This window comes from Phocoena sinus, chromosome 2 (genome assembly GCF_008692025.1).
Source record: "Phocoena sinus isolate mPhoSin1 chromosome 2, mPhoSin1.pri, whole genome shotgun sequence".
Taxonomy (NCBI): Eukaryota; Metazoa; Chordata; class Mammalia; order Artiodactyla; family Phocoenidae; genus Phocoena; species Phocoena sinus.
Window position 1 is genome coordinate 92,465,561 of NC_045764.1, and position 26,364 is coordinate 92,491,924.

At 39.5% G+C, this 26,364-nt stretch overlaps 2 protein-coding genes across 14 annotated transcripts in view; both read right to left on the reverse strand.

Moving 5' to 3' along the window:
* Positions 1-3,688, reverse strand: part of MAPKBP1 (mitogen-activated protein kinase binding protein 1) — a 52,314-nt gene extending 48,626 nt beyond the window's left edge. Inside the window, exons 1-2 of one of the 2 annotated variants that reach the window (XM_032623149.1) lie at positions 3,269-3,688; positions 2,498-2,720 (exon numbers count right to left, since the gene is read on the reverse strand). In XM_032623149.1, the coding sequence (XP_032479040.1) occupies positions 2,498-2,614 (117 nt within the window). In that variant the 5' untranslated portion in view covers positions 2,615-2,720; positions 3,269-3,688. Of the gene's footprint in view, positions 1-2,497; positions 2,721-2,908; positions 3,188-3,268 lie in introns of those variants that run through there. The other variant, XM_032623150.1, reaches the window with a different exon arrangement.
* A 3,197-nt stretch (positions 3,689-6,885) lies between these two features.
* The window catches only part of MGA (MAX dimerization protein MGA), a 162,622-nt gene continuing 143,143 nt past the window's right edge, over positions 6,886-26,364 (reverse strand). For 8 of the 12 annotated variants that reach the window (XM_032621864.1, XM_032621866.1, XM_032621863.1 and 5 more), the window contains 9 exons: positions 25,456-25,746; positions 23,764-25,274; positions 20,671-20,801; positions 17,874-17,925; positions 15,298-15,504; positions 13,550-13,661; positions 13,033-13,266; positions 11,734-11,910; positions 7,003-10,850 (listed from right to left, as the gene is read on the reverse strand). In XM_032621864.1, the coding sequence (XP_032477755.1) occupies positions 9,574-10,850; positions 11,734-11,910; positions 13,033-13,266; positions 13,550-13,661; positions 15,298-15,504; positions 17,874-17,925; positions 20,671-20,801; positions 23,764-25,274; positions 25,456-25,746 (3,992 nt within the window). In that variant the 3' untranslated portion in view covers positions 7,003-9,573. Of the gene's footprint in view, positions 10,851-11,733; positions 11,911-13,032; positions 13,267-13,549; positions 13,662-15,297; positions 15,505-17,873; positions 17,926-20,670; positions 20,802-23,763; positions 25,275-25,455; positions 25,747-26,364 lie in introns of all 12 variants that reach the window. The other 4 variants (XM_032621873.1, XM_032621871.1, XM_032621862.1 and 1 more) reach the window with 4 other exon arrangements.

A 26,364-nucleotide genomic window follows, 5' to 3' on the forward strand; every position in this document is an offset into this window, starting at 1 on the left:
CCTACTTTAGACAGCAGGAACAGTTATGATTCAAAGCAGCAGGCCATATGAGGTTAAGAGCTGCAGAAAGGCCCTCTGTCGCTTCCTTCTTTGTCCCCACCCCACACAAAAGGCATATGTCTTTTGGTCTTCAAATTTTGTTTCAGAGTTATTTATCTATGAAGCACAAACTCTCTGACTGTTACCACAGCTACCACATATTAGAGCAACTCACAAAGCCTTGTACACCAGGTCTTAATGTTGGTTACCACAAGGCAGGCTTTTAGAATCATCTCAGGTAGAGTCTTCAGTAAGGAGTGTGGGGAGTCAGGCATCTGCAAGGTCCGAGGACACAAAGGCAGTTACTACTTTGGGTGCTAAAGATATGCACCAGCACTCTTGCTCTGTCAGACTGTTCAAGAGTCATTCAGGGCTTCCCTGGTGGCGCAGTGGTTGAGAGTCCGCCTGCCAATGCAGGGGACACGGGTTCGTGCCCCGGTCTGGGAAGATCCCAGATGCCGCGGAGCGGCTGGGCCCGTGAGCCATGGCCGCTGAGCCTGCGCGTCCGGAGCCTGTGCTCCTCAATGGGAGAGGCCACAACAGTGAGAGGCCCGCGTACCACAAAAAAAAAAAAAAAAAAAGAGTCATTCAACTTTAGCTAAGTATTTCCTTCATTCACAGCTCTAGGACAAACAAAGCCATTTAAAGCAGTCTGAAGCACTGAATTCCTATTTGAAGCAGGGATGTTTCATGGTGATGCCAAGGATTCCTTTTTTCACTGTTTTCCTTGAGAGCTTCTCCTCTTCTCTTGCCTCAGGACTCACAGTTCCAGCATCCCTTCCTCTGTGAAGTTTTTTTCTAATCCCCCTAAGCTGATTTAGTTTCCCTCCCCTGTGCTGCCATTAACACCTTTATACATACTTCTAGGACAGCATTTACCACACCATGTTGTAATTATTTGTTTACATGTCTGACAGCCACAAGCTCTTTGATAGCAAGGATATGACGTTTTATTCATTGCTGATTCTACACATAACGGGCACACAATAAACGTTTGTAGAATGCATTAATGATGAACGACATGGTAAATTTTAAAGAATGGTAACCGTACCATCCGGTTACAATAAGTATTAATACTGAAGACTAAACTCCCATCATACATTTCTATTACCTATACCATTCTTGTTCAGAAAAAGAGACCAAAGAGACACGAAGATGGCTCTAATGGTGCTGGTCATTGCCAAGTTACCAGCCAAGAATATGAGAGCTTACAGTACTAAGAATGATCCAACACAACAAATGAGTGAATGGAGCCAAATCTAAGACAGTGTCTATGTTTCAGGCTCATTCTCCTGCCTCTGGAGACTATGAACAATGATTAATAAGAGCACTCAGAAAAGTCACTATCTCCACAGCCATGGAACCTTGCGCCCAATTTTGATTCCTGTTGAATGAAATATACAGCAAAGGTGTTCACCTTCTGACCAAATCCAAGTAAGGTTTTGCTAAGGGACAGGGATCTGAGTTAAGTCCTCCCAGAACTCTGCCATGCTGTACATTAGCATTCTAAATCATTCCTCATTGGGTTTACTCATCTCTGAAGAGATACAGGCAAGGCAACAAAATGCTGCTGTCTCAAATGTCTCTCCCTGTAGCAATCCTGCACTACACAAGGCTACTGTGTTTACAGGCTGCTTATAAGACACAAAAGCCTAATCTGATCCTGTGGCAACAAGGCCCCAGGTTCCCTCAGGAATTAAATAAATTAGTCTGCTTTTGTATTCCCAAACTTGTGGGGCTCTACAAAGTTCAAGAAAGCATAAACATCTACACCCAGACATGGGAGGGGATGGAAAGGGACTTGGTCTCTGAGGAACTTCTGCAGCAGGGTGAGATATAGTGAATGAGATAAGCAATGTTCAAGCGCAAACCAGAATTGCTTGCTTGGCAGATATTTGGCCCCTTGCATGTTACCATTCCTAAAAAGCCAAGAAACTCCAGTTAAATTAATTCAGGTCTCTTGAATAGATAAGTAAATTTGTTTTGACACCAGGGAAGAGCATTTACCTAGCCGATTCCTCCGACTAGGTGTTTTAGCATATTTCTTTCTGCTACCACTGTCTTACATAACCCCAGCTGTGACACTAACACTTGCGGCTACATTAGTGGCAGCTTAGCCCTTCACAGGATATGTGGTCCCACTACCCTCTTCCAAGAAGGAAAACTGAGTCACAGCATATCAACTGGCTTCCCCAAGCACAGACTTAGTTTGTAGTGAGGCCACAACTGAACCCGGGTTGCCTTCCTCATGTTCTTCCCTTTTCATAGATGAATCTCAGCATGCTCATCCCTGCTTGCTCATTGCTTTCTTGAGGGGCAGAGATGGGCACACTTGGTCCTTTAGAGCCAAAGTGAGCTTCTAGTTCTCCTCCTTCCCAAGAAAGAGTAAGGTAAAAGATGTACATGGCGCAGAGCAGGATAGGGGAGGAAAGGGGTGGCTCCCAATACTAGGACTCACCTTGGAGCTGAGGTCCTCTCGCCGGTTTCCTGCCTTACTCCTGCGTAATTTGATGGATGGGGATCGCAGAAGGTTCTTGATCCGGCTGGTAATGGTTGACCCTTCCACAGCCATCATGATGAGGAGCCCCCCGGGGCACTTCCTGGCGCAATCTTAGGACTTGTCTCAACAGCGGCACTGCTTTCCCACTCCACAGGGCCTTCCAGTATGCCCTCTCACTGACCTGAGATGGCAGAAGACACCTTACCTTCCGCCTAGCCGTGTCTGCAGCTCTTATCTCTAGGTACTGCCCTCTCCCTTCGCCTCATCCCCACCTTCAAGCCCAGTGCGGTTTCTTACAACGCCTGAAGGACAGACTCTTGTAAAGGGGGGCTAAAAAGCCTGAGCTCCGAAGAAACGCCAGGGCCACACCTGCCAGAGGCGTTCAACTGAAAGGATGGGATGGGCCCTAGAAGGGCTAGTGGCCGGTCTGATTCCCGTTAATTCCCAACTGTTCTCATGGCATCTGCAGTGTCCAAAGAAGGAGGCCGCCGAGGCCACCGAGGAGTCCCGCGGGATCCTTCAGCACCTGCGCTGGCGGCCGCAGGGACACTCAGCGTGGCGGGGCTCGCTGTGGCCCTGCAACCCGTTCTGCCACGGGAGCCTCCCTCCCCCACCCACGACCCTCCCGAGCTCGCTCTCGGCCAGCCGCAGGAGCCCTAAACCTTTCACTTTCCGCTCCCTCAGAAGCCCCTGCTACTCGCCAGCGCCCCCACTCGGGGCCAGCCTCACCAGCCCCGGGCCGCGCGGGCCGCCCGGCTCGCAGCTCCCTCAGGCATCGCGCTCAGCGATTTCAGCTCCGCGGCGGCAGCGGCAGCAACAGCTATGGTGGCACGAGCGGCTCAAAACGCGAACTACCGCCTGGGCTCAGCTACGAGCTGGGTAGGAGGAGCAGAGGCTAGGGGGAGCGGTCTCTACACAGGGGGGCGTTCCCAGAGTGGACGAGTACTGCTCATAGGGGCGGAGCCAATGAAGGGGTCTAGGAAGTAGAGGGCAAGGGACTTGCGAACCACGGATTCCGCACAATGCAGTCGCGAGTATGGTTGCTAGAGGAAGGTCGGCAGAACACGGCTTCAGAACTGAGAAAACCAAGCCTTTTATGGTATTATCAGGCCCGGTCCCCCAGATAAGTGCACTTTCCAGAGCCCCAACAAAACGGTAACCACGCCCCCAGGGTGCTACGGTTGGCATTTGATAGACCCGAGGGACCAGAGCTGAAACTAACTCCTAGCTCAGAATTACAAGACTTGGGTACAGCCATAAAGTCTGTTCCCAAGCGCTGGGATTTAAAACGGATATAATAGATTCTGCTCGCCGCCTGTCCGGCGCGTTGTCCTACGTGGAAATGCCTCTCCTGAGTAACTCTTTCGATCGCCGAGAAGTATATTGAACTAGGCAACCTGATTGGCCGTGATGGAAGAAAGGGGAGGGAGCTTAGGCAGGAAGGGAGGCGGGGTGTCAGGTCAATGTGCCTATGGATCTGTTTCTTGGATTCCTTAGCCTCCAATGTTCCATTGTGTTCTCATCCAGAGTTAACCAGGACTTTGTTGCTCCAGATATTTTCCATGTTCCTGTCAAAACTTACTCATGAAACCTTTTCCATAGTACAGTTACTTTGGCGAGATCAATGCCAAGCTTGCTGTCACTAGATTCCGTGGTATAGTTTTTCTAGCTCATGGGCGGGGTGTGGGGGATGGCAGAGCGTGCACAGAAATACCTTTACATATTATTTCATACGTGTTTCAGTCTAAGATTATTTTCTAGGAGCCTTTCTGCCTCATTGCTATTTAGAGAAATTACCTTACAAAAAGTTTAACCTATGCCAAAACACTTGGGCTCCAGAGAAATAGTACACTGATACATCTCTTATCTGACCCAGACAGATCCTTGGAACCCCTGGGGGAGATGACCTGTTAGCAACAGGGAAGGACTCCTAAACCCATTGCTGTGAGTGGGTCTTGTACAGCCAAGTGGCAAAACAGGTATATTCTTGTGTGTATTGTAGCAGGTATTAAAAATGAGAACTGTAAAGCTAACAAGTCGACACAAAGATCAGCGAAGTCACCTCCTGGGAAGACCAACTGGTAACAGCTACAGTAAGAAATAGGGGGTTGGTTCCTTCAACTCCTTGCTAGTCTGTGATTTTACCTCCATTGGGTGTGGGGTGGTGGGGGGGGGGAAGAAGGAACCAATATAACACTGTTAATAAAGGGTGCCACCTGGTGTCCTTACTTGTGTGCTGCATTCCCTAGCAACTGCCATCTCCACCCACTAGAGTTGTCCCTAATTCTCTCCAGATAATTTTTGTGTCCACTAGTAGCTTTCTCACTTACATAACCACTCATGGCCAGGAAATGGGTTTACAGATTGTCATTGGTCATTTCCTGTACAAAGCTACCTTGGTTTATCCTCTTAGAGAAAATGTTCCCCAAATTACTCCCATCTGAAGCTGAAATTGCAGAGACAATACAAGCTCCTGTTTTCATTGTCAAAGATGATCTAGGTGATAAACAACTGAGAACAGTGTAATTGAGAGATTTCTTAAGTCTAGAAGCTGGATACTTCCAGTATAGGATCAAAATCACGTATTTTTAATTCTTCACAGTTTAGTCCAACCTTCACCATCTAGGATACATAGCATGTAGCCTTTTAAGTGCCAATATGGGAATACGCTGTAAAATGAGAAAATAATCATCCCAGGTCAAATGTGAACAGGATTATCCCCTTTTATCCAAATTAAATAATTGCTACCCCACCCTCCAAAATGCAGCTGACCCTTACATACATATTTCACTGTTCGTGTGCTATTTCACTTTTTATTCTGCTTGTCTATGTCCTCAATATGTATACATGGTTGTCAGATTCTAAAATTCTAGATGTCTAGGAAAGGTGTATACCATTGTCTGTTTTCATGATGCTCATTAGATAAGATTTTTAAATTCACCCTAGACTTAACAAATAAGTGCAATTATAAGATCCTAGAAAACTAACAGGCTAGAGTAAACATTTGCTCATCAATTCAAATATTTATTGAGCACCTTTACATGCAAGGCACTGTGGGACAGCTGAGACCAGTGTTTGCAGTTGGAAACAGGATGGATCTCAAAACAATGCTTCCAATACTGCTTTCCTATTTAACAAAATCTAACAGCAGAGTTTACAATAATAGAATTTAGTAGAGTTTAGATTTGTCTCAAAATTTCCAACTCCTCCCATGGTTTAGCCTTCTCACCCTCCATACATACCTCCATCACTATCACTCTACACTTAACATATCTTTGTAGAGCAGTTCAGTCATATTTAATATACTACAATTATGCCTCAGTTCAAAAGTTGTATATATCAAATTATTTCCCTCTAACTTAATTTCAAAAACACATTTTTGGCTGTTTTTTTTCCTCCAAATGGCAGTAAGTCTATTTTCTCTGCATCCAGCAATTCATGTTCATGTAAAATTTCATTAGAGATAATACAATAACATGAAGTACTGATGCCCTTACATTTTCTTAAAAATCACCAATTCTGTGCAAGAAATCTATTCTGATTCTTGGTTATAAAAGTATCTGAAAATGTTCCTACTCTGTGCCTCTGTGCATTTTTTTTTTTTAATCTCCTGGGAGTGAGGAATAAAGGTCATCATTTTTCAGACCCATCTTCAAAGTGCATTTACCTCTCAATTCACCTGATATCATTCCATTTCAATATCTCAACTAGTATAATTAGGGGGAAAAAAACTATACTACTAAACCCTGCTCCAAATAATATATGGATTGTCTGCCTTATTTCCACGTTCAAACATTTTTCAACTTGTTACAGAAAGGCCTGTTAAGTATTTCACCATAATTCTGGGGGAAAAAATTACACACAGTAATTTGTATGAAGTTTATATAACTGGACTTGATCTGTTAGTGACTCTAGAGTAGTTCAATGTCTAAAAGGACTCCTTTAATAAAAAATTTTTGTAAACTGTAATACTAGTTAACATATAGCTTGCTTTAAGAATATCTATTGTCCTTAGCCACTAAGACTATGTTTATGTCCTGTTATTCACCAGGGGAACACGTATGTTACACCCTGAACACACTGGTACTATGAGGCTAGCCATTCTTCACTGTAGAATGACTCCTTAAGCCAAATACTTATCAAGTTGTACAAAATTTCGAAGTCTCCATGTAAAACACGCCGCAAAGATTAGAACACCAAAAACCTCCTCCAAATGGCGTGTCCGAAACTTTGAAAACAGTAAGGAATACCTATTATTATCTCCTTCAGCGGCACTTCTCCCAAATATGTCTCAGGACATTAGAATTCTCTACTCCAACTCAGCACAAACCTCCCAACACCAAGTCCTGCTTTAATTATTGTAACTGATTTATTTCAAGTTTATACATTCTTCCTTCCACTTGCCAAATTTCTTCTGTTCTTAGGTTTCTAAAAAAATAGTCATTTTTCAAAAGCAGAAAAAGAAAGATATATATATATTTAATATATAAAAGAAAAAGCTAAATCTGACATAATTATATTCTTAAAAACATTCCATTTATTTACAGATGTATAAAAAGGCAAATTATTGGCCTACTGAGATCATGCTTCTTATAGAGTTAGGGTGAGAGCTCACTATCCTCCCAATTCCTCAACTCCTCACTCAACTACATCTTTCATAACCACACATATAATTTTCATAGATCAGTTTCTCCTGGGGTAAGGTTAAAAGGTAGGAGTTTTTGGAGACTTTAGATTTCTATCAAGACTGCAGGATTGTTCTGAAGATTGAGCCCTCCTAAAATTAGCCCTAACAACTTTCTAGTTCCAAGAAGGTCTTGAAAACACCATTATCTTGGGGGTTTTGTAATGATATCTGCAGCCTTCCTTGAACAGCTGGGATCATCTCTCATTTCTATCTTTGTACATCTCTGATAAACAGAGTTAAATATCTTCCCATCAAGTAATGAATATTACTTGTCTATTTTCTTCTAAAAAAAAAAGAACAGTGTTCAGAAGCAGAATGGTCCTTCTTTTCCTGAGGATTACTCGCTCACTTGCCTGCTCCTTGGCTGACCCTCAGAAGCTACAAGAGCCTTGGGAAGTCAGGAGGAAATGCAAGGACAAGACAAGCAAAGAAATAATGGGAAACTGCTATACCTGGATTAAACTACTAGCATCTCCAAGGACAATTATTAGCAGGGAAGACAGGTGCTGGACTCCTTGGCTAAGGCATTGAATGAAATCTCCTGGGTAAAGAGAAGTGGGAGGGATAATGAGAAGCTGAGGGGTGCTCATTACCTACTTCAAGCTTCTTCAGTAACCTTTAGAGGTGGGAAGGTTGAATGCTGATGAGGAGGTCTAGAAAGGCAAGTAACACAAAACCAACAAAGAATTTGTTCCCACTGCAATTTGCAGAAGAAAATTTCCCACCCTTTTCAATCTGTTTATTACCAGAGTTACTAGAAAGGGAACCAACCACGGAGGTAATAATTCACTAGCTAGGACCATTCCAAAGTTGGTTTCACAACCTAGTTTTGAAGATATGCTGAGTGGGATTTGGGATAAAGAAGGCAGGGGATGTAGAAGAAACAGCATCACCTAGGCACAGCCCAGGCACTGGAAGCTCTTGTGTTAGTGTTTCACAACACAAGCAAATCCTGTCAATGAAGACAGAACAGGGGTTACATTCCAAAATATAATTATTTAAGAAAGGCAAAATGCAGCAGCTAAATCCCAGTCTATACATTTTCAGAATAGTGATTCTTGCCCCCAGGAGTTTCCAAGAGACCCCTCAAGTGCACCATGATTATTTACAAACTAGATAGGAAACATCATTTCTATACTCAATACAAATCTCATCTCCTAGGTTGAAAACTTCAGCCTTTGAGAAATCTATGAAAACAACTATACAAAAATATAAATATCTTTATCTTTACAGGCTGTCAGTCCTTCATACCCTGACAGCTAATGAGTGAAAAAGCTCTACAGACCACTGAATCCATGGTAGCAGATAATAAAAAATATATCTTGTGATTCAAATACTGCCTTATTTCCCTGGTAAAGAATGCCTACTGTGACTTTTCTTTTCTTTACATCCTGTGCAGGTAATAGTGAATGAAACCTTCAAGCACCAGGAGGCTGGCTTGATTTGGGGAACATCCAGCCTCACAGATTTTTATTTTGGCCACTGTCTCTGGTATGGAGAGGGAATGCTTTTCATTTCAGCTGTCTCTTGAGTGATGTGATTTGTGAAAGGGGGTGGACTCCCTCTATGCCTACCTCCAAAATATGTAATCCAGGTAGAAATCCTTGGTACTATGAAATGGTCTTCTCAACACCCAAAGACAATAAGGGAGAACTAGTAATTTTAACATCTCAAAATGATTACCTTAGTAATAAAAAGTTTTTGTTTTTGTTTTAAAGCATTCCTACTTTACCAGAAGGCTTGGATTTATAATTCTGATTGAAAAGGTGAGGGAATGGAAGCTACTTGGGATATAAAAGAAGAGAAAATTTTGTTGAATGACACTAAGTCCTTCACTTTGGTATTCCATGGTACCCATCCTCTCTCCCCCTACTCTTGAAACACCAACTAAAAACTATCTCTTCTGGATCCCTCTGCACAAGTGCATCACATTCCTTGGACTTCAGATTTAAACAACTTAAACAACAGCTATCAACTAAGGTTCAGTTCATAGCAACTCCAAAGTCTCAAGCAGCTTTTACTCTGGGAGGGAAGAACTAGGAACCACTATGGACCTACAGTCTTGTTATGAATTCCTTGGGTAAGAGGGGCACCTCGTGTTCAGTAATGGATCGCATCTTCTTAGAGAGGATGAGGAGACCCAGCACCACAAGTGAGGTAACACATTTTAACATGATCAGAATTTCATAGTAGTAATTTCTTATACCGAGGTCAGCACCCTACCCCCTTTCTCTACCATTATCCACTGCATCAAAGTCAAGGATCACAGTTCCATGACACAAACAGGTGCCTGCAGAGAAAGGAGGTTTCCCCTCACAGCCTGGCTTCTGCCTGAGGACAAATAAGTTCATTTCCCTGCAGAACTTGGTGAGGCCCCAGAGTTGCCCAGTTTGGCCACAACAGGTGCCAATGTAGGCATCATCTTGCTGTCCCGGCATTCCTGGTCATTCCCTGTTAAGTTCATTTTGTGTCCAACTGACCCAGCTTTGGCAGCTACAGGTGCCAAACAAGGCATCACCTTGAGACTCTGACCATCTGCATCACTGGAAGGATTAGCTACTTTTAAACCCAGAGGTGCCAATTTTGGCATCGGCCTCCACAAAGTATCTGTGCTGCTGTTTTCTAGGCCAGCCTTCATGTGTAGGATGGGGGGTGAAGACACACTTTCAGGCTCTGCAGGGATGCCAGAAGTACTCTTCCCTTCATCACCAGCTTTCCTGTGGGAAACAACGGAATCCTTTATCTCAGAGTCAATAACAATCTTAAGGACATCTGGCTCAGAGGCTGGTTCTGCAAGTTGTTTTTCATTCTCAGAAAAGTCATCATCTTCCAAGTGCAAGAGGAGTGGGCTGACAGAGTCACTCTCCCCTTGAACATCAGGCAATTCTTTCAAACCAGTTCCCAAGTGGCCAACCTGGAAAGTTGCTCTGTTCCCAGGAGGAAGCTTACTGATAAAAGCCTGTCGAGCATCCCCTGGGAACTCTGTATCCATAGAGCTGGGCAGTTCAGCCAGGTTAACAGAGTCATCATTTAACTGCTGATTAAGAAAGGCAATCTCATTGAGCAGAGATGTCAGTGTCTCATCAGTATCATCCTCATCTTCCATATTAGTTAGCAGTTCGCTGGGATCCAGTGCTGCTTCCTCTATAGCTGATGCTACCTTTCTCAATTCCATCTCTATGCTTGAGTCTTTGAGATCTTTCATCTTTAATTTATGAAATGGAGACTCCTTTGTCTTCAGTCTCTCCCGTCTTGATTCACTCTCTTTCCATTTATGCTGAATTCCTCTCATATCACTGGAAATCTTTTTGGGTAAGAACTCCTGTGCTTCTTGCATACTGGAAACATCAACTATTTGTGGAAAACCAGAATCTTTATTTGACAGATAAACCTGTGTTGTACCCAGTGCCATTCTGACATCTCTGTGGTTGCCTCTGGAAGAGATTCTACCCAAATCTTCACAGGAGTTATCTTCGTTCCTGACAGTGTTTTTCAGGTGGTCAGGCGGCTTGCCATCAGGAACTTCATGAGGGTATTTGCTGCCACCCATATCTACCAAACCTCCCTCCGTGGCCAATGATGTCACATTAACAATTCTTGGCATCATAAATAAGTCGTCGTTTTCTGGGGGGGAAAAAAAAACTCATTTATATCTACAGTGGTAAGTACTCTCATTCATACCCAATGACCATCTCATGGGAGTTGTAGTTAAAATTTCACCAGTCTACTTTTATCAAGAAGATGAAAGGAAATACCAGTTTTTCAAATTACGGACTTAGCCTAACAAGAAAATAGGTAAAATCTAACCAAAAGACACTTTGATATTCCATCATTAATAAAAGTTCTATTTAATTATTTTATAGAAATGCTCCCCAAGTTTATTTTTTTATCCTGAGGCAGACATGCACTTTGATTCTGTTCGTCCAATTAACTGCTACTCTGAGGGAAAGATGAAGCCCTAGAGGCAGCACTGTAAGAAAGGGTGACTCCTCCAGACTGGGTTTAGCAGTATTAGTACTGGTAAGGATACCCTTTTACCTTAATAGAAATTCAGGTTCCTAAAACCTACAATTTCGTCAAAGTGAAATTTCCTTTTCACCTCAACTCCTTATCCCCAAAAGGGAGGGTGCTGAAACTGTATCAGGCTGGTAATGTAGGAGTGTACCATCTCTGAGTACAACACAAAATTGATAAATATTTATTAACACCAAAAACTAAAACAATGACTCCTCAACCTCCTTTTACTTTCACATCTTTTCAATTCTTTTCCTACTCAGAAATTAGAAGAGATCGCAAAATAGTTCCCATTCCCAGGTAAAAAAGACCATTCAATACCACAGATAGGGCAAAACATGTTCTAAAAAGACAATCTTCTCTTACAAAGGCAAACTCGAATACAATAGCTCTTTATCATTACAGAACACATTCAAAAGCTTTCTCTGTCACTTTGAGATACCAGGGATAACTCTTTTTTACTACCCATGAAAGACAACACTTAATGACATACCTGACTGAGCCACAGCACTGCTGGCAACTTGAGGTTTCAGATCTGCTTCTAGGAGAGCAGGAGAAACAGTAACCACTGGTCCTGAGAATAAGGGACCTTTTAAAGTGAGCAACTGCCCTTGTGGAGTCATCACAATGTTGGCAGAGGTGTGTGGAGTGTTAGAGGGTGAGGTATTTTCTGTAAGGAAGAGCAGAAATTAGTTAAGGATAAAAGATCTTCAATTAATGCTAGTGAATAGCCTAAGAGTGTAGGAGACATCTCTAAAAACCACACCTTGTCTTAAAAAGCAAGAAATAAAATTCAAATTTAGTTAGGGAACCTCAACTTGCAATTTACTTTTTGAACCATTTTCCAGTACCTGTCCAGTGATTCTCTTAAGGGACAGAATTTCTTATTGTTGAGGAACAGAGCCATGGAACCACTTTTTCAATGGAATGCTTCTGATGGTCTTGATGGTGAATCAGGATGAAGGCACACACAATTTTATCCCTAGGTTTGCTTTCCTATATACCGCTAAGAAATTACTTCAAGTTTTTAGACCTTAGTTTTTCCACCTGTAAAATGAGGTGACTGGACTAAACGATCATTAAAATTCTTTCTTAGCAATAACATCATTTAAATGTGCAATGTTAAAACTAACTCATATTTTAGTATCTATCACTACTTTCTTAGTTGATATAATAAACCAGATTTCCTTGGTTCATACACTGTGCTATCCAAAGAGTAAAAAAGGATATACCATTCTCAAAGGATATAAACAAGTAATGTAAAATCAATATAGCCTCACTTCCAAAATCAAGATAGGAGAGAATAAAAAAATCAAAACCAATTTACTTTGTTCCTTAATAGCAATTCATTGACAGACTGCAATCTGATGAAAAGTAGAGCCTGATTAACAAAAATAAACTTTAAAAAAAATTTCCAATTTATTTGTCTCATCTAGATCCAAACTTCCTCAACTCATGAGCAGAACTGCAGGGAAATCAAGAGTTCATTTATAAAGTCTGAAAAGATGGCAGCTTAAAAAAAATACTGAAACATTAGAAGAAAAATACGTGTCTGAAGACTGCTATCGGAAGTAGGTCTTACATGTTACCATGACTGATAACTTACTAGGATTTGCTTGAGTGTGTAAAGCTAGAAACTGAAATCTAACGTAGTTAATATTCTACTTTTAATACAACCCATCTTTCATTTAATTAAAACTAAAATGATGGCCAAGAGAAGACATTCAGTTCTCTAAACTAAACTAAACTAATGTTCATCTACATTAAAGAAAGCAAAGAATGTCTCTCCTACCTGTGGCCTGGTCTTTTTTTCTGGAAAGAATCAAAGGTTTCCCCTTCCTGTTATTTATAAACATCTGTCCGAGATCTACAGATGATGCAGAAGATCCTTCCTGCTGTTTGCTAGTTCTGGGAGACACATCAAACTCATCTGATCCCATCTTCTTTTTTCTTTTTTGTGCCTCTAATGCTTGTTGTTTTGCATAAATATACTCTAGCTTCTTCAGGACCACTTCTTCTGTCTTACCTATAGGTTGATAGGGAATAAACTGTTACTCTCTGTAAGACCCCATGTAATAATGAGAAATAGAGTCAACTGAAATCCAGTTGATTTAACTATATTCCCCTAAACTATGGAAGGCAAGAGTAATTATAATCCAGAAGAAATGTCCCACCCAGTCAAATGATAATTCTGATGTTAACTCTGGGAACCAAGCCTGAAACTAAGTAGTATCTGAAAGATCTACTAAGGATTTTCCTCACTAAAGCTATATTTGTACTCTTTATCAGAGATCATTCACTTATCTCACCTGAAAGAGATGATACTTTCCGTATCAAAATATTCCGTTTGCGAGTCAGAAGATTTTTCTGTCCTATCAACTTGTCTGCCTGATCTGTTAGTCCTTGAATTTCGCTGAATGCCTACGACAAGAAATAGTAATATCACGTCCATCAGTTTGCTTTTTCCGAAAAACGGGGGCTACATAATTTCTTAAATAAAAAAATTTTTATCTAATATTTTAGAGAACTTTATAATGCCATTTAAAACAACTGTTAATGTTTTACAAACTTATGATTACCGGTGAGAAACAGAAGGAGGGATAAACTGCGAGACTGGGATTGACATAAACATACTACTATATATAAAATAGATAACTAATAAGGACATACTATATATAGCACAGGGAACTCTACTCAATACTCTGTAATGGCCTCTATGGGAAAAGAATCTAAAAAAGAGTGGATATATGTATCTGTATAACAGATCCACTTTGCCGTACACCTGAAACTAACACAACATTGTAAATCAACTAAACTCCAATAAAAATTTTAAAAATAATAAAGTATAGAAGTAAAAAAAAAAACCCAAAAAACAATTTTTAATGTTTCAGAATTTATTTTTTGTTAAACTTTAGGCGATTTTTCTGTCTTATACTTCTAGGGAAAGTGATCATTTACAAAGAGCACCACTGAGTGGTTAACAGGTATTTCCACTACTGCAAGGAGAAACAAAACCTTTTACTCTGCTTAGATCTTAATAATCAACTTTAAAATCAACTCCTAGGGGCTTCCCTGGTGGCGCAGTGGTTGACAGTCTGCCTGCCGATGCAGGGGACACGGGTTTGTGCCCCAGTCCAGGAAGATCCCACATGCCACAGAGCGGCTGGGCCTGTGAGCCATGGCCGCTGAGCCTGCACGTCCGGAGCCTTTGCTCCACAACGGGAGAGGCCGTAACAGTGAGAGGCCTGCGCGTATGGCAAAAAAAAAAAAAAAAAATCAACTCCTAAGCTAAGCAAAATCTGGTTGACATAACCTTGTTCTAGAGGGATATGACTGCTTGCCTTTTACTCTTCCAACTTCTACTTATAAGCAATTTAAACAAAATTACCTTAGATATTCTACATGCAAAATTAAAACTTCTGCTAGCTTGAATACTAGAGTTTCCTTTAAAGTGACTGTCAACTGTTAAGAAGTATGTCAAAATAGCAGTTGTGGGCTTCCCTGGTGGCGCAGTGGTTGAGAGTCCGCCTGCCGATGCAGGGGACACGGGTTCGTGCCCCGGTCCGGGAGAATCCCACATGCCGCGGAGCGGCTGGGCCCGTGAGCCATGGCCGCTGAGGCTACGCGTCCGGAGCCTGTGCTCCGCAACGGGAGAGGCCACAACAGTGAGAGGCCCGAGTACCGCAAAAAAAAAAAAAAAAAAAAAAAAAAAAAATAGCAGTTGTGTTGTGCCTTTCACCGTGATAAACTTTTCTAAGTACTACGGAAAACACCAGTGTAAAGAAGTCATAGTAAACAGAGTTTACCAGAGCTTCTAACTTTTTTTGAAGAAAGGATAATGACTCTGCTGGTTAAGAATCTGACTTTGAATGAAAAGCTACTCTGACTCAACATAAGGACTTTTCTTCCTAAGGGATTTACTGGGCATTCATTAGTCCACCTTCAAATGTTAAACAAAGCTCTATTTCAATCTTCTTCATTCTCTTTCTCATAAATATCTCTAGAAGATTCTTTCAGTCAAGCTCTTACTTGTCTGTCATTTACACATAACACTTACCCTAGTAAGAATGAGACTTTTGGAAACCTTGGAAGAATGAAGTAACCCCAACGTGATCTTCAATTTCTCAAAGAGATCCCTCATTTCACCACGGCGGCGCCGCTCATTGGCAGTGTGTGTCCGGCGGTAATAAGCAAAAGCCTCTGCTTCTTTCTGTAGTTTTTCACTCCAGTAATCAGGTTTTAGTTTTAGAGGAACTGGTGTAGCCTGTCCAAACAAAAGATCGCCACCTAAGTATCTTTCACATGTACCTGCCCTCTTCCTGCACCCCAAATGGCACTGCTCTATATCAGACACCCACCATCTTCTGCCTGGAGTATCCTAACAGCCTCTCAATTGGTCAACTTACTACCAGTCTATCCTTACTCCAAATCAACAGTGTAAATTCTAATACATGCGAATGTGATATCACTTCTCAGCTCAAATTACAGCAGTTCTCAAATGAGGGAGAATTTGAGAGAGGGGATCTATAAAAAAGCTCATCTGTATAATTTATTATTAAAACTTGTTTTCATGACACAAATTATATGGAAAACTTTAACAAAATCTCGATTAGTGAAAAACGAGTTGAAAATTTTTTTTCGTAAATACTGTAAGACCCTTTACAATTTGGGAAAGGGTCAACTGCCTCTCTTCCTAAATCACTGTTCTCTCCAACCATTCCAAAGTGCTAGAAGTTTCCTAAACACACTACAATCCCACATCTCCATGCCATTACACAGGCTGTTGCCTGCACCTAACCCCTTCCACCCCCCCTTCATAACTTAACATTTAAAACTCAGACTTTGCATTTTTTAGGAAAGTCTTTCTTGACCTCAGGATGCCTTAAGCTTCCTTTCTCTCTTATTTATTCTACTTCCATTTTTAAAGTTATTTACTATAAAGAAGTAAAAGATGCATACAGGATTTAAAATATAAGTATGTAAAGATCTTATAATGAAAAGCAACTGTATCTTGCACCTACAACTGGATCCTCAGAAACAACCATTTTTTGATTATTTTAGTGGCTGTTTCTGGTTCTTAAGTCTATATATATCCTAAGTTAAAAATAGTAACATACGCTTATTCTTTTCATTTTTCAATACAACCTATTTACTTCCTGCTATGCAGAAAAGGATTTAGCTCACCACTCTCTTGCATCTCACCATCCATCTTCCTAATACAGATATATCATTAATTTTAGTTCTCTATTGATCCCTTTGCAACTTGAAGATAATTCTATCTCCGTTTCTCATTTCATCAATAGTGTCTCTTTGTAAAATGAGGATATCAGTACTCATATCCTTCCCTTCATTTCTTCTTTCGTCTTTTACCCCCCAACTTGTCATTTGTACTCACTCATTTTTCAAGACTGAAAATTAAGTCTTACATACTTTATTCATGGATTATAAAAGTTTTAAAAAATCATCAACAGTGACCAACCTATTATGACAATATGAATATTAATCATACCAAGTGAGTAATAATTACATTTCCTGTCTTTTACAGTTTCTTGGTTTTGTGTATGTGTGTCCCCCCCAACCTTGATGTTTCTAACTGCCTTTATTTTCTTGACACTGTTTACCTTTATCATAGTAACAGTGGTACCATATCATGGGGTATGAAAGTACCCCCAAACTCTTCGACAAAATCATTGTCTTTCTAAAGTTAAAAACATGTACATTAGTACAGTGTGGGAAAATCAAAGATACAACCAGATAGAAGTAAAATTAATATTTAGTGTATTAAAACCAATACACTAAAAATAATTTGCATGTAACAATAATGGTACGAAACAATGGACTGTGTAAATAGCTACTGTGAAAATTCTTACATCTCAAAAATATTTTAGGATGTCCAATGAAAAAATAAAAATTGTGATATATTCAAAATAATTATGGCCCTGCAAACATGTATCATATGCTCCCCCAAATCAAACCAAACTCAAACTAACCACCCAGTAGTTTTTCAAAGGACCTGAATACCACCCTCCATCTCAACCCAATCTCATCATTTTTATCTCTTAAATTAAGAAGACAGAATAACAAGTGGAAAATGGTTAAACAATTGCACTCTCTTCCATTCTTAGTGTTAGTTAGGATAAAGAGAAAACCTTCCTTAATTATGGTACTATGATATCCTACACTGAGTGCATTAAGAAAATCAAAGAAGGTTTATAATTTCATGGCTCCCTGAATTGCTAGCCATTACTTCAGATAATAACTAATTTTTTGGATCACCAGAAAAATCAGGAGCCTAAATAAGAACGAATGCTAGCATGTTTCACATCATATCATTACATTATAGGATTAGTTTTCAAATAAGCACATCAGTTTTCATAAACTCCATACCCATTTTAATTCCTCTAAATTATTCTATCAACTGGGGGTGGGGGGCAGTAGACAACTGAGAAGGGAAAAAAAAAGCATTCATAGTATAATTTCATTAAGGGGAAAAAAGCTGATTATATTAACTCACTGGTAAAAATGGCCCTGAAAAAAGTCATAGCTAATACAGCTAATGTTGTTTTAACCCTAAGGACAAATGTTATCAATTTTATTAAATGAGTAATTATCATTAAACATACTGTAAAATACCTTTCGACTCTTTTCAGCAGCTTTCTCATCTGTAGTGATATGCGTACGGCACCTAGATGAAGACAATATTTTCCAATTCTTATTGAAATTCAGTAATCTAATACCTATTTCATAGCTATATTAAACCAAACCATCCCAAATTGTCTAAATTGTAAGCAGCTTCTTTTCCCCATGGTCAGATATGTGGCAATATGATTTATTCAACAATATGCTTTTTTCTCAAATAAAAGTGTCCAAATAGACCCTAAAACTGCAAATTACTTTTTTTCAATTGTGAAATATTTCAAACATATAAAACTGTACAAACAAAATATATAATCAACATCCAGGTATCTGTCACTAAGCTTGAGAAATAAAACATCACCAAAATGTAGGCACATTCATCACCTTCCTTCCTTCTCATAAGTAAATGCTCGCAAACTGAGTTTACCATGCACATCTTTACAGTTTTACTCTCCTAGGAATGTACTGATTCATCCCTAAACAGAAGATATTATGTAGCATTTTAAACTTACATGTAGTGTATCTTTCTTCAACTGATTTGTCTCATTCAGCACTGCATGTGAGATATGTTGATACATCTAGTTCAATCATTTTAACTGCTATATAGTATTCCAAACTGTTGAATTTTCCAAAATTTGTTTTAGAATGTTAGTAGTTATTTAGGTTGTATCCAAATTTTCACAATGGCAAATTTTCACAATGGCTGCAATGGACAATCCCAGACATGACCCCTTGTACATGTGTGTGAGCCTTTCTAGGATGTATACCTAAGAGTGGAACTGCTGGATGGAAGAAACGCTTGCACATCTTCAACTGTAGCCATGTCATACTGCTCTCCAAAGTGGTTTTAACTTACACTCCCACCTGCAGAATGTTCCCATTGCTCCACACCTAGACAACAGTACTATCAGAAATCTCGATTTATACCAATCTTATGGGTATAAATTGGTAAAGTAACTGTGGTTTAATCTGCATTTCCCACTTCGCCTTCCAATGCCAGGGGTGGAGGTTCGATCCCTGGTCGGGGAGATAAGATCCCACATGCCTCGGGGCCAAAAAACCAAAACATAAAACAGAAGCAATGTTGTAACAAACTCAATGAAGACTTTAAAAATGGTCCACATCAAAAAAAAAAAAATCTTAAAAAAAATTTTTTTTGCATTTCTCTAATTACTTGTGAGGTAGAACAAATTTGCACGTTTACTGGCAGTCTTTTGTGAATTGCCCATGATATCCATTACTTACTTTTCTACTGGACCTTTTTCTTAATGACTTGTAAGAATTATTTTATATGCTTGATACTAATCTTCTGTCAAACACATATTGCAAATATTTTCCTTACAGTGTGAAATTGCCTTTTCACTGACAGAAATTTTTAAAATTTTAACAATCTGCTCCTTTACAGTTATGTGTTGGTTATTCTTGGCCCTTTATTATAACAGTCCATTAAGATGGTATCTCTCTGTTTACTTAATTCTTTTTATTTTTAAATAGATTTTATTTCTTTATTGGTTGATTGATTGACTGCTGTGTTGGGTCTCCGTTGCTGTGCGCAGGCTTTCTCTAGTTGCGGTGAGTGGGGGCTACTCTTCGTTGCAGTGGCTTCTCTTATTGTGGAGCACGGGCTCTAGGCGCACGGGCTTCAGTAGTTGCGGCGCAGGGGCTTAGCTGCCCCGCAGCATGTGGGATCTTCGCGGAAGAGGGACTGAACCTGTGTCCCCTGCATTGGCAGGTGGATTCTTAACCACTGCGCCACCAGGGAAGTCCCTACTGAATTCTTCTTCCATGTCTTTCAATAACATTTTATAAAAGTCTTGCACAATTTGTGTTAATAATCCCAAACAGATTTTTCGTATTTTTAATTACATTTTTTTGCTTGTTGCTATTGTTTAGGAACTCAATTTTAGTATACTGAACTTACATCCTGCAATACTGCTGAACTTAAGTCTAATTAAGTTTTTAAGAGACTTAAATTCTTTCAGTCTTAACCAGTAGGCAACTGAAGTACCTTCCAAATAGCCCTGGAGTGAAGAAAAATACTACCTACAGCCCTCCTTAGACTTTCTCACTAGGAATGAAGAATTACTCTTTCTTAACTCATTGCTGCTTCGGGCAGCTGATGACATAACAGGTTGAAAAGCTCAATGTCTGGCACAAAATAACAACTCTTACCTTCTTCCCCTTCTTTCTCTCACACCCCAGTTCCTAATCAATACAAGGCTTACTCAGAACATTTTTTTCTAAGGCATCATGCTCTCTGTATTTTCATCTCATCAGCTGAACAGCTATGAAAAATTTTTCTAACTGTAATGACCTATTCAACTAGCAAAGTAACCAAATTTAGAATTTAATGCCATATTCTTAAAAGAACTAACCTTTGTTGAAAGGTCCACTTGCATCAGTTATGTTAGTTATCTCATACATTATCTCATTTAGTACTTGAAATGGGGGCATTTTCTTCATTTCATAGGTAAAGAATCTAAGATTCAGAGAGATTACAGACTTGCCCAAGATTAAACAGCCACAAACTAGCAAAAGCAGTATTTTAATACCAATGTATCAGGCTCCAAAAGCATATGTTATTCACACTTATATACTGCCTCCTAGCAATAACAAGGCAAGTTAATTACCTCTGGATTACAGCTCCTCTCCTCATCTACTACTAAGAAAAAAGCTAGAGAAATAAAGGAACCATGTCAGTTACCCAGAACTCCTGAATAGAACATTTAGTTTTGCTTATGGTCATAAAATTACAACAACAAAAAACAACAATCCAAAGAGAAGTAAGACTTACAGCTGTTTGAAAGTCTGTGTATGGGCAGCTGTGGTCTTCATGTGGACAACATTAACTTCCTCCGGGAGCTCTTCTACAGTCTCAATGTCCACCTGCTCTTCATCATCCTCAATGTATTCTACACAGTTATTCTGAAATACAGCATTTCAACAGTAAATAAAGTATTGGGAAGCAAGCACACCTAAACTTTTCAACTGAATGCTCCCCTTATAAAGCCAACCAGTGCCAAACACTGATCTTAAACCATGAGTACTGACAATCCTAAACTTGTTAATCATAAAATGGAATTAAGTCATAAAGACAACATATGGTTAGAGCTAACTACCAAGAACTACATTATAAATCACACACAGATATATATTAAAAAGACATCATTAGACTGAAGAGACAGAGTCCCCAAAGGGCTGTATTGATGCTTCAGTGTTATTTCTAGTGAACAAAATTCAGGTACAGATATATTAAAGCTGCATAAATCTTAATATTAAATAGCAGTAAAATAGAATTTGGTGAGGGAGAAGGTAGAAAGAAGAAAAATTCAGATTCTAGTTTGAGTGCTTCATGGTTAATCCCATATTAAACACACACAGAAACATATTCAAGGCAGATATGGAAACAGATTATAGCCCAGACAGTCTTCTAAGTCTCTCAACCCTACAGAATGAGAGCTTTTGAAGAATTTCAGATACCAAAGAAGCCCAGGCTTGCTGTACTTATTATACCAAAATATGAGTCAATCAGTAAGCATTTATTGAGCACCCATCACAGAAACTCACTGTATATTTATAACAGTAGACTATATGGATTATGGGATATGCAGATACTTTTAAGTCCACCTTTAAAAGTAGTGTTTTACTATGCCAGAAACCAAACAGAGAATACGTTATCTATAATTGTACTGTACCAGAGAGGCACAACTCAAAATGAAGCATCCCCATCACCTTATTAATTCTATGTTTAAACTTGCTGGAAAAACTACTTACCCCCAAATTACAGGCTCCCTAAGGCTAAAGGACATAAATGATGCAAGCCATCATTCATGATCCCCAATTTAAGCATCATCTAAATAATGTGTATTAAATATAAACAATGGATATTAAAATTAACGTTAGGAAGCTAAATCAACAGAACCCCAAGGGTTTGAATAGTAATGTAGGTAGATGCTTTACCATATTTAAACTGAAGAATGTGTACTGCGTGGCTTTAATTGCAGGCTTTATAAATAATATCCAATAAACTTCATCAGGGAAGACTTAAAAAGGCTACTCACAACGTTCCTTACACTATTCCAATATAATGCTAATCACAGGTATAAAGTTATCATAGGTGTCAGACATAAACATAAATACAATGTAGAATTTAGATGTGAATGTCCTTAGTTTTAAAAGGCCAGTGTACCTGTCAGATTCCCTATTAGGAAATTCAAGCAATGCCACGCTGTATGACTAAGAAACACTAAAGGTTCCATTAAGTCAGTTCTACTGATAGCAATAGTTTGCACTGATTTTAAAGCTGGACTGTTTTTGACCTGTGGTTGCCAAGGGGGAGGAGGTGTGGGGAAAGGATGGATTGGGAGTTTGGGATTAGCAGATGCAAACTATATACAGAATGGATAAACAACAAGGTCCTGCTGTATAGCACAGGGAACTATATTCAATATCCTGTAATAAACCATAATGGAAAATTTTTTTTAATTAAAATTAAAATAAAGTTGGACTGTTTTTGGTCTGATGCTTACCTAGGCTGACTTACAACAAAAGACTCTGCAAAAAGTGCAAGAAGATCTACAATCTAACTCCTGAACTACCTATAGACATAAGTCCTCAAAAAGGATTAGGTTATAGACAGAATGTGAGGCAAATGCGTATAGAATCATCCAACTGTAGAGCTAGATCCTCATTTTATAAATGAGACAGGTGAGGTACAGAGATAACCAACATAGGAACGTTAGAATATTTAAACATTTTAGAGGTTTAAAATATGAATCTTTTTGCTATATTTTATCTCCGTAAGGCAGTTAGTTAGGCATTAACAGAGAAGGACCAGGTAACACAGAGAATGAATGAATCTCAAGGAAGTGAGATTCTAAAACTGCCAGGAATGACAATCATTGTATTATCTGCTCCTGAAGAGGGACACAATTTAGATTTCAAGGCACCCCACAGGCAGCTGGCTATCACCTCCTTATGTTTTACATCAGACCCCAGGTCAGGGGTCAGCAAACCACAGCCTGCCATCAGTTTTTGTAAATAAAGTTTTATTGGAACACAGCCACACTCATTCACTTACTATTGCTTATGGCTGCTTTCACTCTACAACAGCAGTTGAGTAGTTGCAAGAGCAAGTCATCTAGCCTGCAAAGTCTAAAATATTTACAATCTGGCCCTTTACAAAAAAAGTTTGCCCAACTCCTGCCCTATATCATATCTGACTCTCAAGTTACTTAGTTCAGCAAATACAACCCTAAATAAAAGTCTAAAAAATGGCTTCAGAAAAATAAAAATATAAATTAGAAAGGTCAAATTACAAAGGAAGATGACCAAAGTTCAGAATACAAATTCTAGACACTATTTAATTTTAGGAGATGATTAAAAACAACTTTAGGCAGGGTTGTATTAAAATATTAAATAGTATTTTTCGTTTCTCTCCAAAAAGAAAAACATCTCTATAAATGCAGATAGATAAATTATCTTCCAGTTCTAAGGCTGCCTATTCCCTGTTTCTTATATATATCTACCAGATAAGCTACAATCACTTCACATACAAAATGTCAAAGAAACTGAGACTGAATGGGAGTAGTGGTTTCAGACTTTTTCTTAAAAAAAACCTAATTTGATAGAGACTCTCAAGCATCTATCCCCCTAAGGCTTAAGTCAGCCTTCTTATAATATCAGGCAAGTCTCAAAGCTCAATATAAGCTCAATAAATGTTACCTGACTGACACAGCCCAAAAACTACAAAGTCATTTAATCATGATCTAAACCTAGGCATCCAAATCAATGTATCAGGTCTTAGTGATCTTCTGGAAAAACTACTGTCTCTAATGAATCATTTAAATTCTTGAGGTTTCAGTCACAACAAAAATGGGCTCACCACCTTTTCTACATCATCAACCTCCTCACTCTGGTAGTCAGAAACAACATCCACAATCTCATCAATAGAATCATCGGTTTTCTCATTCTCATCTTCCTCATCATCCTCTTCCAAATCCAAAACAGTGAAGTCAGCACTGCTTCTCCCACCCTTCTTCTCTTGCTTTGGTTTTATCTGTTCTCCTGATAGCAGTAAGTGACCTTGAAAATGTCCTTCCCCTCTGCTCCCTTTGGTAGCTCTCCTAGGAAATATAGAGAAGGCTGCAGGACTAGAAATCCTACTCCAAGAATCACATTCAGTTTTTAAAATTCTGGCATTCTCAGTAGTTCCACTTTTTCCAAGTAAATCAGAGATGCCGTGTTCTTGTTGAAACACATCTGAATTTTCCTGACAAGTTTCTGTTTCTTTAATTAACTGCTCATCTGTCTCTTTCTTGCATTCTTGTGAAGTTCTAACACATTTCTGGGTCAAAGGGCCCTTTAGGTGTTTTCTCCACCTCTCCCTAATGCTGTCCTTCTCCAGAGAATCTCCACATCCCTTCTCCTTGGCCTCTGGCTTTGGATTAGATTGCTGCTCCACAACTCTGCTCCCTGAAAATTCAAGTTTACTTTCTTCTTTAGAGATAATTGGAAATTCATTTGATTTTTCCCCTGGATTGTCTAAGCCTTTCTGCTGTTCCACTTTCACATCAAGTTTTTTAAGCTGCACATTACTCACACTTTGGACTGTCATATTACTGGCTCTTCCAGAAATGGTCTTAACTTCCAGAACAGTCAGTTTTTCTTTGGAATTGTTATGATTCCTAATCCCATACTCTTCATCAACATTTTTATAGTCTTCACCTGTGTGTGAGCCAGTGATATAGGCATGCTGAGAAGGTTTAACAGTTGCAGGACCTTCTTCTGTAAGGGATTCTTCATCTAAATGATCACCCCCATCTTCCAAGGAATCATTCAGAGTTTCTTCTGAGACAGTAGCTCCTGAGTTTTGCTTTATTATATTAGCCTCAGGGTCTATAGCTTCTCCTCCTGACTGCAGGGCCTTCTTAGTTTCCTGTTCTCTTTTTAAAAAGCTTCTTTCATCTTTCTGGTCTGCATTCTGAGATTCTCTTTTCATCTGAAGTGAAGCAACATGCTGAAGAATGGAGCTGGGAACAGGCTTTTGTCCTGGGAGCTGCAACAAGGCAAAACTACCAGACTGGAGAGGAATAAGACTGGCTGTACCAACAGGCTGCCCTCCTGAACTATAGGTTATTTTGGTTTCAGAGCCTGTTTTGCTTGCAAAGCTTTGTGGTTCAGGAGGGGAAATCCTCAGAGTCAATGTACCAGACTGAGACACAAAACTAGGTCCAGAAGAAAGCAACGATGGTGCCTGAGTGATAACATTCATTGCTGGAGAAGACCCAACAGCCTGAATTACAGGATTCATAACAGAGAAAGAGGAGGACGAAGCAGAAGATGGTGGAGTCTCTGAAGGTTTGGAAGGAGTGGGTAACCGGATTCCCATCACAGACCCTGGTAAGAAAAAGAACATTTTAAGTCACCACTGCCCAAATCAAGACTTCCAAAGTATGCATTTCTTTTCTTACAGGTGGTTCCAAGACACTAAGAAGACCAATCCTGGTGTATTAACATACCATATGACCAAATGATTCAAGAAAAGAGAAACTTCTCAGAAATATCTCTAATTTTATACCTGGGTTCCGAAACATGACAGGCTGTAAGTTGGGCTGGGCATTAGAGCCTCGAAGCTGATGCAAAGGGAGGAGCTGGACAATCTGCCCATTAGGGTGCCTGAACAGGTTCATTCCACTTGGGCTCCTAACAGGCTGCAAGACCATCCGATGTCCCTGAAGTTGTGTGTTTGGGACAGGTCTAAGAGTAGGAGAACCCTGCTGCACTGGAATCAACAACAATCGAGGTCCAGCACGTTTCACTGTGTTAGGAGAGACCTGTGGAGTAGCCACTGGAATCTGAGGAGCATTTTCTGAAAAACAGGAAATGGGAAACATAGTATCAGAATTTCCCTTTAATACTTGGGAAAAAATAATTATGACATAGGATCTAACCATGCTACATATAACTTCTACTTTAAACTACAGAGTTGGTAAAATCCTGTCCGTCCATGATACACTACTTACTAGTCTTATGGCTGAGACAATTTACTTTAAACCTAAGTATTAACCAGACATTGCAGGGCCTTACATTTAGATTGGTAAAAAAGAAAGTATCAATTGTCAAGAGGTGCATTTAAAGAGATAACACTTCTGCCTAATGAAAAACATGGCCTCTTAACCTGGTTCTCATTAAAGTTCAAGATAAAATTCTCTTGTTCAACTTAAAAATTCAGGCTGTTAACACTTAATAGACTTATGACTTAGTTTCACAGGTCTTACTCAAGTAAGAAAAAGTCAAGGACTAAAAATCACAAAGTACTAAAAACTTCTTGGCTTGTAAAATTCACTGATAAATAAGCAAAGCATAAAGATTTGTGGAAATTATTTTTCAAAAGGAAAAAAAATACATACCCCCAAAAAATGGAATGAAATTAAGAGACATCAAAGAAGCAGGGAAATAAAGCCTGGTTAGGAAGAGGCAAAAGATA